Source organism: Oncorhynchus clarkii, chromosome 15 (assembly GCF_045791955.1).
Source record: "Oncorhynchus clarkii lewisi isolate Uvic-CL-2024 chromosome 15, UVic_Ocla_1.0, whole genome shotgun sequence".
In the NCBI taxonomy this organism is placed as follows: domain Eukaryota; kingdom Metazoa; phylum Chordata; class Actinopteri; order Salmoniformes; family Salmonidae; genus Oncorhynchus; species Oncorhynchus clarkii.
In genome coordinates this window covers 23,372,769-23,388,427 of record NC_092161.1, presented here as the reverse complement: position 1 = coordinate 23,388,427, position 15,659 = coordinate 23,372,769, and the positions used below count along the sequence as shown (strand labels likewise).

At 43.1% G+C, this 15,659-nt stretch overlaps 1 protein-coding gene across 1 annotated transcript in view; it reads right to left on the bottom strand.

Annotated features, from left to right (window-relative positions):
- The window catches only part of LOC139367075 (reversion-inducing cysteine-rich protein with Kazal motifs-like), a 59,923-nt gene extending 49,113 nt beyond the window's left edge, over window positions 1-10,810 (bottom strand). Inside the window, exon 1 of the mRNA XM_071105081.1 lies at window positions 10,550-10,810. Within this exon, the coding sequence (XP_070961182.1) occupies window positions 10,550-10,619 (70 nt within the window). The 5' untranslated portion in view covers window positions 10,620-10,810. The remainder of the gene's footprint in view (window positions 1-10,549) is intronic.
- Window positions 10,811-15,659: the final 4,849 nt, after the last annotated feature.

The following is a 15,659-nucleotide window of genomic DNA, read 5'->3' as shown; positions in this document are numbered from 1 at the left end:
ACAGTGACATCCTATACATGACGCAAGAGCTCACTCACTCCTTCACAGCTCTGTGTGGATTTTGACTGACAGACATCCTAAACTTGAGAACCGCGTGTGACAAGAAGTTGCCCCCATCCCTCTCGCTAATTGGGCCACTTTTGCTAATGTTTTGTTGTCCGAGTAAGGGAAATGTTGTAAATTAAGATTGTATTTTGAAAATTGTATTTTGAAAGATGAGACGTTGAGGATTATAATAAATACCGCTTTAATGTCATACAAGCAAGCCAAACACCCATGTCATAAAACTCACGTCATATACAGTGTCAACATTTATGATCACTATGTTTGATGTACAGTTAGTTACAAGAGGACATGGCGTCATACCCTGGGTTGTTCTGAACAGAATGAGCCTATGTTTGTTTATTGTGAAGAGAATTCACTGTGGAACACGCACCTGAATGCACTCACGACTCCTTTCTATGCTCACCAAAATGACCATCTGTTTCTCTGACTGGCCCTGTGAAAGCCTATTACTGTAACATTGTAGTTTATAACTTAGCTAGTCATGTTGGTAATAGGACAACCTTTCAAATGAGTGCATTGAAATTACTTGAGAACTGAGCACACTTTGGAGATGTGTGTGACCACTTGGAGACTCCAGTTAGTCCTCTCACTCAAACCCTTGTCATTTTATTTGCCTTATGTTGAACCTACCCCACATTTTCCAGGAATACTGTTATCATGTTACTGAATGTATCCAGTGTATTTTGAGATTTTGTTCTCAACAAATGCTGTGAAAAGTACAGTAAATGTAAAATACACATAAAATCAACAGTGTAATGTTTGGTTTCAGTCTTGTGCCAGGTGAACTGCTATGTCCTCAACTTTGGTCTAATCATTTCCCCATAATCTCCAAACTGTTCCCTTTCAATTGCTACCATGGTTATGCATTTAATATAACTTCTGTAAGAAACATTTCAATGTAGCCCTATACATATAGGCCAATTGCTAGAAGAGTAAAGCATTAACATGGCAAACCTTTCTGGGCAGGGGAGAGAGGAGAAGAAATAAGGGAGGAGATTCCAGCTAGCTATGTAGGAGGAGAGAGGAGGGAGGCAGGTTGGACTGGACAGGGCTGGGCGTGTGGAACACGTCAGCCTCAGTCATCCTTCATTAAAGTGAGTTAGCGTTAGTCACCAACCGCTAGCAAGCCTAGGAGCACTCAGGAGCTTCAGCCGACCCAACCCAAGTAGCCCTATAGCAGCCTGCATTGTGGTGACCGCAAGTCCGCGCTCCCCTCTCTTAACGAGCTGCCATTTTAATGACACAATTGGCGCGGCCAGTGGACCATTCGGCCTCCAGCCCTCCTCCTCACCCGTCTGTGTCTGTACGGCTGTTCGCCTGCCCCTCTTTGTGCTCCTCGCCCCGGAGAGAGGCCAAACAAATTACCCGTTGCCAAGGGCAGAGAGTTGATAAAAGCCATGGCAACAGCACTAGTTGTGCACTTTTCGTGAATTGTTGTGTTTTTATCTTTTTTTGTTGTTGACATTGTTATCTTTATGTTTCTATTGGGATGAATGGGCCAGCAGTGGATGGTGGCATGGTGCGATGAGGTTGTACAATATATGGAGGTCGGAGGAGGAGGAATGAATTGGCCAGTGAGGCACGTCGAGCCCCGCTGCGAGCCCTTTAATAGACAATGACAGGCTCTGGCTGTGCGGAGTGGGGAGAGCTCATCAGCAATACACAGAGCTGGGAGTCAGAGGCCCCAGGAGCTGCTAATGAGCATAGTAGGCCTAGAGACAGACTGACAGAGAGACAGACAGACACCACGAGGACACACAGTATATAATGTACAGTAACAGGACAGGACAAGACAGGCCCGAACAGGACAGTAGAGCAGAGCATAGTAGAGTAGAGTAGAGCATGTTTTCCCAACACTTTCCAGTGCCTGTATTGGTGTCAGTGTGTTTCCTCAGCCAGAACAGCCTGTTGGGTATGTATGTAGTCAGCTCTGAGAATGGACTGCACTGTATGGGGGAGAGGAGAGCACAGTGTGAGGGAAGTCACAACACACACAGCTATCTTCAACTCCAGGAGATAACGGATGAGTCGGAATGGGGCCTGGTGTGGTGGGTAATCCATCCATACTGTCAGGGGGACAGAGAGAACACACATGGTCCCTCACCGAGGGGTTACACAAACACAATGGAGGTGGTGACTACTGAAAGGGCTTTTAAGGGTTGGTCATCTGAGGTGGATGGGTGACAGACACATCACTCTATGTTGTGGCTGGTTTAGTGGGGCTAGGGGGTCGTGTTTGCTGTGAAGGCCTGAAGAATGAGTGAACCCTTTCACCGGCACTCAAGAGAAAACATACTTTCTGGCCATGCAGGCAGGCAGTGTGTGTGTGTGTGTGTGTGTGTGTGTGTGTGTGTGTGTGTGTGTGTGTGTGTGTGTGTGTGTGTGTGTGTGTGTGTGTGTGTGTGTGTGTGTGTGTGAGTGAGTGAGTGAGAGTGAGAGAGAGAGAGAGAGAGAGAGAGAGAAATACAGTGAGAGAAGTGTGTGCAGTCTCTCCTACAACCCCATCTGTCAGTGTGTGCACGCACATTCATGAGGGGGACACACTGCCCACCTCAAAAGCACCCTCTTCTTCTCCCAGTGTGATGCCCCTTACTTCTCCTCACGACTCGAGAGCGGGAATCAATCACGTCAGACGCGCCGCTTTCATCGGCGGGACGGAGACATCTGCCAAGACGTACCCATCCCATTTCCTGCCCCGCTACGCATATACAAAGGGACATGTACCGTATGACTGGCCTGAAAGATCACAAGACTTAGCACTCACAGCAGATGCAGTCTGACTTTCCAACTATACAATGCACAGACTGGCGGCTAATAACAAAGGCATGGAAGGAAGAGAAGAGAAGAGAGGACGGAGGAGAGGGTAAGGAGGGAAAAAACGCCACTACAATAGCTCAGAGCTGGGGAAAAACGCCACTACAATAGCTCAGAGCTGGGGAAAAAACGCCACTACAATAGCTCAGTGTCAGCTCTGAGAAAGCTACAAACCGCTGAGTCATTTTAACACTATTGCACAACATTTGTCTGAAATGTAAAATATGTCAACTAAAACGCTGACAGACACGCAATGTGGGACGGCCATCTTTAAGCCATTATGACTGGCTACAGCTACATTAACTAACCTCGCCCAGGCTGTAGCTAGAGTTCAGCAAACTGTCTTCCATAACTCCATGACAATAACAATCTAATTGAAATTCTTGTCTTAAGGTGTCAACATCTGAAACAGTGTTTGCCAAACTCTGTGCTACATGTCTGTGGCTCGGGTGCTCACCCAAGCCTCTGTAGTAACTGCGTGGGTGAGTTCAGTAGCTATCTGGCCCTGTGTGGTTGGAGTAAATCCCTCTGTCCACACCACAGATCGGTTTGATCCTGCAGTCTTGGCACCAGCAGCAGACAGAGACAGGCCAGTGTTGTGTTGTGTCTGTCTTTACCTAGTGGGCTGGCCGAGGCCTTGGTTGGTTCAGCTGCTTCATTCAGCTGTTTTCTCTGCTTAGCTTACTGGATATCTGGGCCCGTATTCACAAAGTGTTTCTGAGTAGGAGTGCTGATCTAGGTCAGTTTTGCCTTTTAGATACCAATGAATGAGGCATCGGGGACCTGATCCTAGATCAGCACTCCTACTCTGAGACACTGCGAATACAGGCTCTGAGATTTGACAAAGCAGCTTCAGGCTTTAACAGTTATACATTTGACATTTTAGTCATTTAGATGACACTCTGCCACCTACAGGAGCAATTAGGGTTAAGTGCCTTGCTCAATGGCACATCGGCAGATTTTTTCACGTAGTCGGCTCGGGGATTCAAACCAGCGACCTTTCAGTTACTGTCACAATGCTCTTAACCGCTAGGCTACCTGCCGTTAGAGTGTGTGTTGATGCGGGCCGGCCTGGGACGGCTGTATTTTCTGCTCACTGCCGTCCTACGGTCCGACGAAAGCAGCTTCCCGTATTTTGCCACAAAACACAAGGCGGTCTTCAAAGGAGAGAGTAGGGATAAAATGGAGGGGTATTTATGCTATAACAAACAAAGCTGGAAATAGCAGCAGCGCTAGCCCTGGCTGAAGCGTATAGCCGCTGATGAAGTGTGGAATATCAATGTGCCCCCCCCCAAAAAAAAGCGGTTCCTGCCAGTCCGCTTCCTGTGCGGATGCTCTTGTGGAGGTTGCTTTGTCTTTCGCTCTGTGTCCTTTCTCTCCAAACAACTTAAACAATATCAAACCTCTCGATTTCAGAGACGAAAATGTCAATAATATAGCAGACTAAAATGAACTTTCTAATCTCATATTCTCTCCTATTGTGTTTCAGAACTCAGCCTAGGATGTCCTCTTCTCACCATCGGGGCTATAAACATACACAAATACAATGGTGAATAGTCATGGATTCTTGTCTGATGTTTGGGCTGCTCCCGCATTCCTCTCTGGCAGCCTGAACCCTCTAGGGGAGAGTTTAATGCCTCTGGGTCAAAGGTGACTTCCTGTGCATTAATACATTGCGATCTGACATAAGCAGGGAGGCATTAAGGGATCAGTGTGTTGTGAAGAAATGTGGGAGAGACTAGAGACACAGACGTTTCCTCGCACCAAAACACTTTCTGTTTCCTGATTCACTAAAAAGATGTGTAGGCCTTTGTACTACAGATGCAGTCAAATATAATGTCACCCATGTACGAGTCACTATTTATTCAAAAATAAGTTGAAATTGAAAAAACCTTTGGTGTTAACAAGTGTATTTGTTTTATTTGATGCACAGGACCCCAAAAATGATAATCTAAACTGAAATTTACATTTTTCACTTCAAAGTCAAAACATGGCCTGGACTAAATTATTCAAAATTCTAATGAATTAAGTTGGAGGCAAGTGATTCTCTGCAAGTGTAATTGATCCTACTTGATGTAAGTTGCAGGTACCACCAGGGTAAAAAAGCCATTAACCCGTTTTGAGGAAGAAGAAAAACACGTTCTGCTCCATTGTAAAGTGCAAGGCAGCCAATATATTGGACCACATCTGTATATGAAATATTAGGAAGGTGTTCCTAACGTTTGATATGCTCCGTATATGTCTGCACTATATGAAAATATATGTCTGCACTATATGAAATATATGTCTGCACTATATGAAATATATGTCTGCACTATATGAAAATATATGTCGGCACTATATGAAAACATATGTCTGCACTATATGAAAATATATGTCTGCACTATATGAAATATATGTCTGCACTATATGAAATATATGTCTGCACTATATGAACATATATGTCGGCACTATATGAAAATATATGTCTGCACTATATGAAAATATATGTATGCACTATATTAAATATATGTATGCACTATATGAAATATATATATGCACTATATGAAAATATATGTATGCCCTACATGAAAATATGTGTCTGCACTATATGAAAATACTGTATATGTACGCACTACATGAAAATATATGTCTGCACTACATGAAAATATATGTCTGCACATATGAAAATATAATGTATGTAGCACTATATGAAAATATGATCTATGGATTTCACATGACTGGGAATGCAGATATGCATCTCTTGGCCTCACAATGGGCCTCAGGATCTCACCACAGTATCTATGTGCACACGAATTGCCATCGATAAAATGCAATTGTGTTCGTTGTCCGTAGCTTATGCCTGCTAATACCATAACCCCACCGTCACCATGAGGCACTCTGTTCACAACGTTGACATCAGCAAACTGCTTGCCCACACGATGCCATACACGTGGTCTGCGGTTGTGAGGCGGTTGGACATACTGCCAAATACTCTAAAACGACATTGGCTTATGGAGGAGAAATTAACATTCAATTCTCTTGCAACAGCTCTGGTGGACATTCTTGCAGTTAGCATGCCGATTGCGCGCTCCCTCAAAACTTGAGATGTCTGTGGCATTGTGTTGTGTGACAAAATGTCTAATTTTGGAGTGGCCATTTATTGTCCCCAACACAAGGTGTACCAGTGTAATGATCATGCTGTTTGATCAGATTCTTGGTTTGTCACACCTGTCAGGTGGATGGATTATCTTGGCAAAGGAGAAATGCTCACTAACAGGGATGTAAATGAATTTGTGCACAAAATGTGTGATAAATAAGGTTTTTGTGCGTCAGGAAAATGTCTTGGATCTTTCATTTCAGCTCATGAAACATGGGACCAACACTTTACATGTTGTGTTCATATTTCTGTTCAGTGTATGAGTGTATAATAGACTATATGACCAGGAGAAGCAAATTCCTGAGTAATTATTAAAATCAACAAGTGAATGAATAGAGAATATTAATATTGTCATCATAACCCCTCATCCATGAGGACCAAACTCTCTTTAATCAATGGTTGATAGATAACTTGTATTTATTCAACTGACTTGTGCTCAAATGAGTTTATTTGATTCCCTCATTGAAGTGTCTTTACCAGAGTAACTAGACAGGAAAATCGACCAACAACTATCAAATAAAAACATGAAAGTGTGTTTTTAACACATGCTGGGCTGGCAAATTATTTGACACAAATCTGTGTCCCTCCATCACGCAAGATCCATAAGAAACCAGCTAAAGAAGAGAATGTACTCGGGGTGTGAAAACATCAAAGGCCATAAATTGTGTCTTGCATCTATAAAAGTCTGCTCCATTGAAGAATCTTCAAAAAAAATCTTCACACAATATTCTAAAGAGATAAATGATGATGAATGAAGTGCTAGATATCTAAAACAAAGTTCTTGCCATCACTAATATCTTCCTCCAGCTGTTTTAAATGACATCTGTGAGGATTGAGGGACTCATAAAACAACCAGAGGGAATAGAGAGACCGGGTGATGGGTAGCCTCAGAGCTAAAATTGGATGCGGGATTGATCGACACCAGGGTCCAGTTTGAATTCATCAACCCCAGTACACTCCCATTTATGAACCTCATAGCAACACACAAGCAATAAAGCAATAATCAATTACACTGCTGCTGGCACATTACAATCTTCAAAAAGTAAACAATAGGCCTTTCAGTATTTTTCTCCAAACATGGCCATAGGATGGTGGTCCCTTAATGTTTAACCATGATTGATGACCAACTTTTTGGGGTCATCCCCCCACATTCTGGATTTCAACAAACACAATCAATGTGTTGAGCCACAAGGCCCACCACAACCCAAAAGAATTCAGCCAAGATCCAACAGTAAGTGCTCCTGACCTATCGTTTGGGAACAACTTCTTATAAAAAATGTGCATCCCTGACTACACATTATCTACATATAGCACATAATCATACATAGTGTGTCTAACGTTTGGACTATTTTACCCTCACATGGAGGTGCTACACCTATGTGTCTGTGGTTGTGGTTACGTAAAGATAGCCAGTGTGACCAGCAGGTCCATGTGCGCTCCAGGTGTGCAGCTCACGTAGGGCGCTGCACATTCTTCCAACCCCTGGAGGAGCACCTGAACACCATCAGTCTGTGTGGAGCAACAGATGTTGAGGCCCTGATTGTATTCCAGCCTCCAGATGGAGGGAGTTCATCCCGCCCCTCTTTTCATATTCAATTAGGAAAATCAAAAGGGACACAGAGCCGGCCTGTCCCTCCACTGACTACACACACAGTGGGGAACATGCATCTGAGGTGGAAGGATGGGGGGGGGGGGGGGGGGTTGGACAGATAAGAGTATGAACAAACATAATGAACTACATATGTCCAGGTAGAGGGAAAAGAGGTGGGGGAAGAGGTGTGTGTGTGTGTGTGTGTGTGTGTGTGTGTGTGTGTGTGTGTGTGTGTGTGTGTGTGTGTGTGTGTGTGTGTGTGTGTGTTTTGGGGGGAAGGAGAGGTTGTGGGGATGGAATCATCTTGAGTCTTTTTTTGGCGAGTGATCAAATGAGGAACCCGTCTTGTTCTATTACACAAGTTCCAGTTCTGTTGCTGCCACCCTCTGAGCCTGCCCGTCAGACAGTCTGCTCTGGACCCATTGAAATGAACAAAGGTCTCACCTCCCTCGGGAGAAATGCCACACTTTTAGGCAAAGAGCGTGGGAGGGTCTTTAAAATCCAATCTACTTGTAAAATAAAAAAGAATAGGCCTTTGTTGATGAGATGCAAAACCAGCCTTATTGCTATACAAATGGATATGGAGTTTAATAGTGTGTAACTTTCAAGTGAGTCCTGTACTGATCCTATGTCAGATGGAACCATGACTATGTGGTGTTCCCCAGCCACATTCAGGTATAACTTGACAATCTTGACATTTATGGTGGCCCTTAATGTAACAACTTCAATGTTGTGTCAACATAAGTACATATGCTTTACAGAGTCTAATCTAATAACCTGAAAACTGTTCAGTTATGTCTCAGATCTGAAACATAATATACATTGATATTAATGTAAACCAATGTTCTTGCAAACATGCTCTTTACTCTCCTAAATGAACTATTATTGGAGTCAGATCAAAATAAATACCATTATTTCATTTATTTCAATAACCACGTGCCAAGTTAATAGCTTTGGTAGGCTACACAATCACATTTTTAAAACATTACATAAAAATGACGATCCCTATTATACTATTGCCTATTATTTGAATTTGCTTAGAACAAAACAATAACTACATTTGTTGTCTGTAAAAGCATGGCACAACATGATGCAAAAAAACGATGCATGCTTGAAATGACACACATTTCAGATGATGCAAAGACTGCCTTCCATTCTATTCTGTCTCATGTTCCTAAACCAGCATTACTTCGAGGAGATGTTCAATTGGTTGCAGATGCATCCCCTTAAAACAGGGATGACTAGCCTGAATAGCCCATACATGAAAATAAACTAAAAAGGAAAGGGGGAGGTAGTTTTAGCTAAGTGGGGAGAAAAACATTTAGGGAATTTTTCACACGAAATAACCGAGGGAGTGGGACAATGAGAAAACCGTTATCTTGCGGCAGTGGTCACGATTGGGGCCAAATTCGTTTCCCAGATGTTCCCAAGGCGCGAGGACTACGCTATCACATTGTAGAACTTTTCACAAAACGGCCCATGTATAGGTTCATTTATTCTCTTCAGTTCATAATGCCAGCTGGCTAATGTGGGTCCTAACTGCAGTTCTAAACGATGCCTCGTCTTTCATGTTCAATGCACAGTGTGACAGATTAGAGCGATATTTACGCGAACTAATCCACATCCTGAGCGCATGTGGACACACAGCACTTTTCACAACATCAAAGTCCTCATATAGCAGATGCGAATTTATAGCTGCTGCTGCCACCCTAACCCCATCCGTAAAGATTGAGGAATCCCGCACCAATGAATGATGTGGCCAAATGACTATTGATAAGAAAGGTACGCCTACAATGTTGCCTTCAGACATTGTTGTTATATTGAAACGGGGGTGCGCAACAAACAATCCCTTTTGCCAAATTCATTAGCATGAGAAAGCAAAGTCAAGGGCAGTTGTCTAACCCTAATAAAAGTCTCGCCTACATAGCCTAAACACTGTATTTGCTAATTGACCGGTGTGAAGGATTAGCCGTTTATCGTTATCAAAGGACTCGGTACTGGTACCCCGTGTTAGTCATTGTGGAGCCTATGCAGTTTTATTCCTCGTGTTATTATATTTCTATGTTTGTTTTTTCTCTCTGCATTGTTGTACAGAGCCAGTAAGCAGCCTAAGCATTTCACTGATAGTCTACACCTGTTGTTTACGAAGCATGTGACATACACAATTGGATTTGATTTAGGCTACACTTTCATTCACGTGGTGTCAAATGTTCAGCCATGTTATTACCTAATGAGTAAAACGTTGAGATTTTACATCACACAATATCTAGCTAGTGCCCTTAATAGGATCTACTATAGCCTAATCAACAGGCTATTCTTAGGCACCGAAGAGAAACAAATATAACACGTATTAAATTATGTAATGTCATGACCAGAATATAATAGTCTACACAACAAGCTATGGCTGGCAGCAGTTCCATCACCGGTAAAGGGACCCTCCCCATTTGCGTGATACAATGTGTCAAAAATGAGAGGTTAGAAACCAGCGTGACACAATGTGAAGAAAAACGACGGATATCATGTTCACAACGGAAACCTATGTGGGGGGGTGGGGGGGTCATTACTGTATTCCCTCCGAAACACCAGAAAAATGTCACCTAAACGTCCCAATACAAAGTACCGTTAGAAAACACAAAGTGTGGTCTGTTCTGTTCATAAAACAGTCTAGCCTACAACGGTTGCTGGCTACTCACAGGTCTCATACTGCAGGATGCGTACTGTAGAAGTGAATCAACAAGTTAAAACTCGGCGCAGTGAAAACTTGGGTCGCCTACAAGGATTTGCTCTCACTTGAGCGAACTTTATCATTGTATACCTTGCATGTTTTGAATCAAGTACAGACCCAAAGAGCACAAAAAAAATGGACTTAGAGAGACACAGGCATATCAATTACTGTATGTAATGTTTAGCGAAATAAGAAAAGCGAAGCGGAGACTTACCCTGAGTAAGAACCAAATCGTAGAAGTTGAAGGCGAGAAGAAAAGTCACTATCTCAAAACACACATACATCTTATTGAAATCCTAAAGTGCATTGTGAACGAAAAGACAAATAAAACACTGCCGCTTTGACAAGCTCCATGAGACCCTCTGTGTCGGCTACATTAGCGTATGCGGCTCTCTCTCGTGATCCGCTCATATACAGGCCGAATAGTGGAGGAGATGGAGAACTGGTGGTCACACACAGCGCATACTGGGCATGCGCCTACGGGACAAATCCCACCGGTCAGAAGAGGGCTGGGTTAACAGTGACATACGTATGAGAACAGTATAATAACGCCGTTATTAATGCATGGGTGTGGTGTTATTGCCTGAAAGTATTTCATTTGAATTCTAGAGATGTCAGCCAATTAGGCTTCTAGAATCATGGTGTCCTCTAGAAATATTTCGAAATCTTTTTTGTCATAAAATGTGAACTTTTCTTGCATTCTTGCACAGACAAACCAGTACAATGTCTTTGTTCAAACTGAGCCATCAACACATTTATTCATATAAAAGATGGAAATATAAATCATCGTTCTCCAGCAAAGCAACTGTCCATTCTGCAATATCCCAGACTATAAAACGGGAAATACAGTGAGCGAAAAAAAATCAAATGAACTATATAGGCTATTGTATGTTTGACCATCGAAATCAACGATGACAGCCTACACCTGCTGTTCCAAATGATACAGCCTAAATGTCCCGGGGAAGCAAACATGTCATCCGTTATGACATCTGGTTAGCGGAGATATAATAAGATATAATGCTTATAATGAAAAACAACAACACTGCATTTAGCATGGTCGCCAAGACGCTCTGCGCTCACAAAGGGGCCAATGTTGAGTTGATGAACCAACCTCTGCTGACGGCTCCAAGGCTCATATCAATCACTGAAAGGAACAGCCTCAGCTCAGCTGCCTTGCCGAGGTCAGGTCTACTGTGCTGTGCCATTGGCATCGGATTCTTCTAACTTTACTCTATTTATGCTCCTTTCTAGCTCAGCTGGTAGAGCATGGCGATTGTAACGCTAGGGTAGTTGGTTCGATTCCCGCGACCAATGATAAGTAACAATGTATGCACGGAACATATAACTAACTGTAAGAGGCTATGATAAAAGCGTCTGGCATAAACTGTGTTATTATAATACTTTTTGCGTTTCTGTACTTTCTGTCTTTTTTTTTCTCAGTAAAATGTCACTATGCTTTCCAATGATCATATTGATGGCTATCCAGAATGTATGCTTGAATGAAGTTATAGATTAATGTATTAACTTCATGTATTTGCACACACACAACTTTAATAAATATGTCATTTAGCAGATGCTTTTATCCAAAGCAACTTAGTCATGCATGCATACATTTTGTGCATTTGGGAACTTTACCTAGTACAATTGTCCATTGTGGTATGAATCAAGTTAGATTAAAGTCAATTTGATTAAAAACATGCCCTTTTAAAGGTCACATGTCTTTCCTGACCTGCCCTGCCCTGGCCCCTGGGAGACAAACAGTGGCGGAGGTCCAGGGGCCACAATGCTGACTCCAGTCCCCTAACATCCTCCCAGCTCCGGGGTGATCGTTCTATTCGTCTGACCCCTGACCTCTGTCCCCCTATGGACAGATTTGTACGCCGCGCCACACAAAAGGACCGGTCCGCTCGTTGACATGGGAATTAGATGTGACAAAAGCCTGACAGACAGACAGAGCCTCTACGTGTTCTTCAAAAATCTATTTTCCTGTTGGCCCCCGCACGTTCCTGCAGTGAAGCTGTCATGGTGGAATGTTATTGATGATGTGTGTGTCAGGGATGACAGGCGGCTTGGGAGAGGCTACAGAAAACATCATGAAGTGTGATGAGCTGGATGTATAGAAATCTGATGAGAAACAAGAAGATAATAAAAACACACAATACAACAGAGTGCCTTCGTTCTCACACTGGCCTTAACCACTAGAGCATATGCTAGTGTACAAAACATTAGGAACACCTGCTCTTTCCATGATAAACGGACCAGGTGAATCCAGGTGAAAGCAATGATCCTTTATTGATGTCACCTGTTAAATCCACTTCAAATCAGGGTAGATGAATGGGAGGAGACAGGTTAAAGATGAATGGGAGGAGACAGGTTAAAGATGAAGGGGAGGAGACAGGTTAAAGATGAAGGGGAGGATACAGGTTAAATATGAAGGGGAGGAGACAGGTTAAAGAAGGATTTTTAAGCCTTGAGACATTTGAGACGTGGATTGTGTCCCATTCAGAGGGTGAATGGGCAAGACAAAATATTTAAGTGTCTTTGAATGAGGTATGGTAGTAGGTACCAGGCTCACTGGTTTGTGTCAAGAACTGCAATGCAGGTGTGTTTTTCACGCTCAACAGTTTCCCGTCTGTATCAAGAATGGTCCACCACCCAAAGGATATCCAGCCAACTTGACACAAACATTGGGAAGCATTGGAGTCAACATGGGCCAGCATCTCCCTGTGGAACATATTTGACACCTTGTGGAGTCCATGCTCTGATGAATTGAGGCTGTTCTGAGGGCAAGAGGGGGTTCTAACTCAGTTTTAGAAAGGGGTTCCTAATGTTTGTACTCTGTGTATATTCAATAAAGTCATGCATTATGGGTTAGGCATTTCTGTGTGACTCATAGTAAGGTTTAATGAAAGTTTGGTCAATAACAGGTTTGTGTGTATGTTTGTGTGTGTGTGAGAGATTAACCAGAAGGTGTGAAGGGAGAATTGCCTGTCCTTCAGCTGCTCATGGCCATCCACTCCTCCGTCTCCCCCCTAGGCAAAACTCAAGCCCTTTCACCACCTGTCAGACAGACAGTGTGATGACAAGTACTTGTACGTGCAATTCTACCACTATTATTCCTGGCACACTGTCAGTTTTTTGGATATGTGGCTTACTGTATGGGTGTGAATGAAATCCCCACATTTCCCCATTCCTGAGAACGCAAACAGCAGACGTTCAGACTGTGTCCTTTGAGAGCCAGATGTTTTGGCCATGGATCAATAATTTGTGGGTGGCAATAGCAAATGTTTTCAGGTAAATTGCCTTATTTGTTATTCAAGTGTTTGAATATTTTACATGTGTGAGAGGACTGAATGAGATGAGGTCTCGAGTGGTGCTTTAAGAGAACCAGGAGCAGCCCATACTGCAAATTCAGTTGAATACGTTATACAAAGATACCATAGGCAACTTGTGCTAATAGTGCTTGGCTCGGTAACTGTTCAAGTACAGACTGTGACTGGAATAGGAGATGTTCCTCCCTGGCTGCATTTACACAGGCAGCCCAGTTCTTATACTCTGCCCAATTATTGGCAAAAGAGCAGATCTGATTGGTCGGATATCAATTAGTGCCTGTGTGTACGCAGCCACTGCGTTACACACATTTTTTTCACCCTGCACCAAGTGTGTTTGATTTGCACAGCAACGTGTCCTGGATGGTCAGCAATGATCAGCCCAATTCAGGCAGCCCAGTTCATATTTCTAGCCCAATTATTGGTCTGTTGACCAATCAGATCAGATCTTTTGCCAATACTTGGGCAAAAGATCAGAATTGGGCTGCCTGTTTAAACTCAGCCATATTGTGTGAGCCAAAGACAGACTTGTGATGTACCTTGTGGCACAGAAAGAAATGTACCTTGTGGCACAGAAAGTTATACTTCTGACCAAAATGTAACCAATTCAAACCCCATGGCAGTATTTCTAGTGTTTGTAAGTTAAAGGAAAAGTTCAACCAAATTACAAAATTACATGATGGTTTCCTTACCCCGTAACCAGGAAAATAAAGCCAAAGCATGGATTGCTGTCATACATTTTCTATAGACTGCTTACAGAGTAAGGAAACCAATGTCTCAGTTTGTGATTTGGGTGAACTATCCCTTTAATAACATTTACATTCATCCAGCCTTTTATTCTAATAGCATATTACTACAGCCATGTTGGGCTGGGGGATGTGGTAAGCAAAACAATGACAAATGTAATCATACTGTAGTTGCTGGAAGCACGCTTTGGAACTTCTGCAGCCCCACCTAGATCCATCCAAGACCTGGATTCAAACGGTCACATCCTGTACACCATTATAATCACAGTTGTAACAGGAAGACCTCCCTCCGCCTTTATAGTGGTAGGCCTACGACCCACTCACAAGACACATGGAAACTTCTTTGAAGGAAAGGGTTACTTACTGTACAGCAGCAAAACAGTTTGAATTCGGCTAATGGGGTTTACACATGTAGGCCGAGTGTCGTCACTCACCCGTACTGCGACAGGGTCGGGCGACCAGAAGAAGTAGTCCCGGCTATGGGGAGCAAACTGCGTGTGAAGCCCAACTATAATTCTCATAGTACTCAAAGAGCTTCTGCCATAATCCTAGTACTCTCTGCTAATGCAAACACAGCAGGCCCCTTCTGACTGTTTAGAATGTCACTAATTACTAAGGAATTCCCTCACCTGGTTGTCTAGGTATTAATTGAAAGGGGGAAAAATGAAACCTGCGGACACTGGGCCCTCCATGGAATGAGTTTGACACCCCTGGACTAGATATTGGATAGGTGAACGCCAGGGATCCATCACATGGCTTTCATCTGTCTAGTCATTTCTAATCACTGTCATTGATTACTGATTACAGTAATCACTGATTACTGATTACACTAATCACTGTCACTGATTACTGATTACACTAATCACTGTCACTGATTACTTCAAGGAGGGGTGAAGGGAAGGATTCAAATAGGGCCTATGTCTTGGTAAAGCCACCAACTGGAGTAAGGGGGAATTGCTAAAAACCCACCTTTGAGCCTCTATGCTACAGTACCACATCAGTACCAAATTGACCACCATCCCTGATTGACTCAAGAGTTGTTCATTCGCAGCAGGTGGCCGTCCTATCGCTTCTGACCACAGAATATCGGTGGTAATATTCTGTTAATGTTCAATCGCCACCATCTGTCGTACCGGGAATGGCCAACTTTCGTGTTGGTCTGTCTTGTCCTTTAACCACAGTACATGAGTGGCAGCCAGCGTCAATGTAACTGGACCAGGCTTTCAAAACAAATTACATCAGACTCATA